A 4,790-nucleotide genomic window follows, 5' to 3' on the forward strand; every position below is an offset into this window, starting at 1 on the left:
TTTGCAGTAATACTTTTTAAGGGTTCTTTGATGAATAGAAAGTTCAAAAGAACAGTATTTATTTAGAAATAGAATTATTTTGTAAGATTATAAATGTTTTTACCATCACTTTTAATCTTTTTAAAAACCTTATTTACCCCAAACCTTTGAATGGTAGAGTTTCACATATAAGTATAATGGCCTATTACGAGAAGACAGGAGGGGCTGCTAAAATCCAGAAAACTGAATCCTTCGTTTTCATGCCTCAGTCATCATCATGTGAACAAAGAAAAGATTTTATGAACATGACTCACGTTCTTCTACATGTTGAGTTCAAACTGAAGCAAGTCTGAACTTCACACACACACCACACAAACCATGAGAATCAAACTTCTTTAACACTGGGATCTTCTCGGTCAGAACTTTATAGCAAGTAGAATTTTCATTTTTGGATGAACTATCCCTTTAACGCTTGTAATGGAATACAAACTCTGAAAAATGTATGAATTATTAATAATAGAGCCATCTAATCTCCTGCATAAACACTCACTCACCATTTAAACACAATTTTCCTCCAGCTTCAGTAAATGGTTTGCTTGTGAACTAAAGGCCTCATACACTGCTGGCCAAAAAATTCAAATAATAATAATAATAATAATAATAATAAAAGTCTCTGTTTGGATAGGCAAATGTTTCAGAGTCTATGATTGGATCATTATTGCAGTGATTATTATGTTTGGGAACAGTTCTTCTAACCCTAACTGATGGAGCGTGTAGCTTTTCATTTCTTAAACAACCATGTATGAAGACACATTATGGCCATATTTCAGGATGACATTACAACATTTATTTCCATTAATTTTTTGGTAACCGGTAGGCGTGGCTTGGGAGTGTCCTCGTAGGGCAGCGAAGCAAGTGCATTCTGGGAGTCGTTGTCTTTCACCCACATTTTCTGGCTTTTCTCAGTCTAGAAGGCACCAACTTCTAAAATAATTTCACATTTCTACTACATAAATGACCCAATTTAAATACACATTCATCTTTCCAGCGGTGAAATATCCCTTTAAGCTCTGGAAATGCTTCATGCTCCCTCCAAACCATTCTTTCACAATCTGAGCCTGATGAATCTTGACATGGTCATCCTGGAATATGGTCATGATGTGTCTTCATACACGGATGTTTAAGAAATAAAAGCTACACACTCCATCAATTAGGCTTAGAAGAACTGTTGCCAAACAGAATAATCACTGCAATAATGATCCAATCATAGACTCTGAAACATTTGCCTGTTTAAATCCAAACAGAGACTTCTTTCTTTTGGCCAGGAAGTGTATATTAGGATTCTCTGTAATTCGGCACATGAACAAACCGGCAGTGATTCTCCGAGATCTGAAAGGTGAAGTGTGTTAAACACATTTGAACCCAGTTTAATATGCTCAGTAAACCATCTGTTGGTCAACATGCTGAAGAGAGTAAATACTGTGACACTCAATGTGTGGAAATCTGACACTGAAACAACTTTTCCAAACTAAAATCAGCTGAGTTTTGGGTAACGGATGTTTTTAATATCTGTCAAAAAAAAATTAATCATAATAAAATAAAATAAAACATTTGATCACAAATGATGGGCTCTAATTGGTCACACAGAGACACGGCTGTACGGTCATCGCTGGAACCGTAGCATCAGGAAACCGTGCTGAAGAACACATGGAAGGAATGGACAACAGAAAACACAACTGAAACCTTTCAAATTAAAATAATATTAATAATAATAATAATAATAATAATATTACAAAACAAACAGACTGTTGGTCCAAGTCAAAATCTGGACATTGTCATTGTTGAAGTTTTAAAACATTCATCATAAAAACAAAGTCGAGTGGTCATATTTGGACCCTATTAAATAAAAATGGATTGTTTGACGTGGAAAATAAATCAAGCTGAAATGCGTTTCTGCATTCAATTTTACTGGAGTGAAAAGTGACGTGAAACAAACAGTGCTAAAAATCTGCTTCCTGTGCTATTCTACGACTTCCTACGGTGATCCGCTTCACACTTCAAGTATCTGCTGTACCATCAACACCTCGACCGCAGAAATCCAGACGCATTGAACATTCACATACGCAACGCCATTCAAACGCTTCGAGTGATAAAGTCACGTGTTCGTGTTCGTGCTCCCGACGGCGGCGCTCCACACAGCCGGAAAAAAGGGAAAAGAAAGGTGTTTGTGAGAACGGGAAGACTGCGCTGATGAAAGACAAGTGCACACGTGCAGGATCCTGAGTGCATGCTGTCCGTGGGTCATGTGACGGGTGAAGCGGGTCATGTGACGCGAGTAAAGGGTCTGAGATCTGACGCGGTCTTTTCATCATCAGAGATATTAGCACAATTTACAGACAAAGTCTTGATATATTCCATGAGATAGTTACCTTTTATAACATTTATAATTATAACAAGGGGAAGCCATATAAACAAACGGTCAACAGGAGGTTCTTCAGTGGCAGCGGCGACGCGGAAGCGTTCAAATTCAATTTTTCGCTCTTTTTATTGTTTTTTTTTTTTTTTTTTGCTCGTTGTTTCCGGCCGTTCACCTTTAGATCCAGGCGTGGTGCGCTCCGGCTCCGCAAGAGTGAGCGTGTCCGTGAGCGCCAGGCAGCGTCTCTAGGAGTGGGAGGAGTTTATGGTTTGGTGGTTTATTAGAGTCGTGTCTGAGCCTCGGGGACGTAGATCTCGATGCTTTCGGCGCTCTCGGTGGCGGAGTTCTGCCGCTCGGAAACGGCGCGTTTGGCCGCCATCAAACGCTTCCTGGCCTCCTGACGCTGTTTGTCGGCCACAGAGTCCAGGCTCTTCTCCTTCCCGCCGCTGGGCTTTATCTTTACAGTCTTCTTTGGTGTGTGGGCTGGAGCAGGCTTCTTCTCCTCCTGAGGACAATCATTCAACAGGTAAAATAGAATTATCATTTTTGAACTATTACAATATTTAACCATTACATTAAATAATAAAATAAAAATTCATAATTAATCATTAATATTAAATATTATCCTGCAACCTCAGTTACACCAGAGGGAAATGATAATAATAATAATAATAATTAATAATAATAATTAATAATTATAACCTGAATTTTGCAATAACATAAAAAAGGTATAGTTAATCCTTATTTTTAACTATTTATTAATAAATAAAATACTATATATATATATATATATATATATATACCAAATATTTAATAATATTTATAAAATAAAACCAAATATAGATAAAATATAAAGCAATTAATTAATGAAGAATATTTAATAGTTATTAATAAAACAGAAAAAATATTAAATTGTTTAATCATTAACGTTAAATTTAACTGTTAAAATGCACTCTGCTAGCTTATAACATCAAAACAAAAATTACATTTACTTAAAATAATAAAACAAATATAAAATACATTTATAAAATAAACATTACATTTTAAATGATTTAAAAAATAAATACATATAGAATAGAAAATTCATTATTTTTAAGTACATAATAATGCAAAATAATTTATTAAATAATTTTAAAAACAAATAATTTTAAATACAAAATAATGTGCAGTATATTAAATATATGTATAAAATAATACTAAAATCAATTATCAAATTAAATCTAATCATTCATGTTAATTCTTAACATATAAATACATTACGCTAATGTATCACTCGCTGCGTTTGCACTGGACATTACTATTTTTAACAAGTAGCATCTGACGCACTACATGTTCATCACATGACCGTATTACGAGGATGGGCAGCTCCAACAAGGGAACGCTTCTAGATCTAAACACTGAAGTATAACCAGAAACCAGAACTTCATTCTACCTTCACATCGGTTAAACAAGCAAAAGGAAGCGTTAGGATGTTGGAAAGGTACATGAGTTGGACCTTTTTGTCCTGGGTCTCAGACATCTTCCAGTCGTTGGACCTGAGGAGGTGGAGCTCGTCGAACTTCATGCTGATGTCCTCGATGGACAGCTGGAGTAGATCCCAGAACCCGGCCAGATCCTGCGCGGTGGGTCGCGGCTGAGCGTTCACATCCTGACGGAAACAGACACGTCACACACTCATTTCATAGCTCTTGGAAGAACATCTATCCACTTCAGGTCCATCAAATCGCTTTTGGTGTCAAAATGACACATTTTCAGTATGATTCTGTTTCTGAAACAGCTTTCAATGTTTCTGTTTGCCACAATACAAGACAAAACAACAGAGAAACCAGAACAATGATGATTTACTACTGTGTAACCAGGGTTTGAAGTTAACACCGGCTAACCGGCCAAATGCGGGTAAAAATCAACTGTGTCGGGTAACGCTGTCAAATCACCAGACAATTTGGTTTCTTATGTTGACTCACTTTGCTGGGGAAGTTCATGTAAGACAAATCTGCACAGATTTAGCACAAATACTCAACTCGAGTCATCATGAGATATTAAACACAGAGTATTGCGCAGAATCTGCTCATATCTGACTTACTTGAACACACGTCACTACACAACAAATAACGGCACGCTTGTTCATTTGCATTGAAGCAACAGCAAAGATTAAAAAGCATTTGGTTAACAGAAAAGACAATGTTATTTTCCAACATCCTACATTTTTTTGATGTTCTTTGTACTGTATTATATATATATATATATATATATATATATATATATATATATATATATATATATATATATATATATATACTGTGATGTAATTAATCTGGTGGGGGGCTAGTAGAAGTTTTGAATGGCCTAAAAATTTAGTAGCCCAAATTGGCCGGTGAGGGAAATAGTTGATTTC

At 35.9% G+C, this 4,790-nt stretch overlaps 1 protein-coding gene across 2 annotated transcripts in view; it reads right to left on the minus strand.

Annotated features, from left to right (window-relative positions):
- Nucleotides 1–1,303: 1,303 nt before the first annotated feature.
- Nucleotides 1,304–4,790, minus strand: part of dlgap4a (discs, large homolog-associated protein 4a) — a 184,181-nt gene continuing 180,694 nt past the window's right edge. Inside the window, exons 12-13 of one of the 2 annotated variants that reach the window (XM_079849192.1) lie at nt 3,828–4,043; nt 1,304–2,900 (exon numbers count right to left, since the gene is read on the minus strand). In XM_079849192.1, the coding sequence (XP_079705318.1) occupies nt 2,676–2,900; nt 3,828–4,043 (441 nt within the window). In that variant the 3' untranslated portion in view covers nt 1,304–2,675. The remainder of the gene's footprint in view (nt 2,901–3,827; nt 4,044–4,790) is intronic. The other variant, XM_079849193.1, reaches the window with a different exon arrangement.

This window comes from Squalius cephalus, assembly GCF_949319135.1.
Source record: "Squalius cephalus genome assembly, chromosome: 18".
NCBI classification, from domain to species: Eukaryota; Metazoa; Chordata; class Actinopteri; order Cypriniformes; family Leuciscidae; genus Squalius; species Squalius cephalus.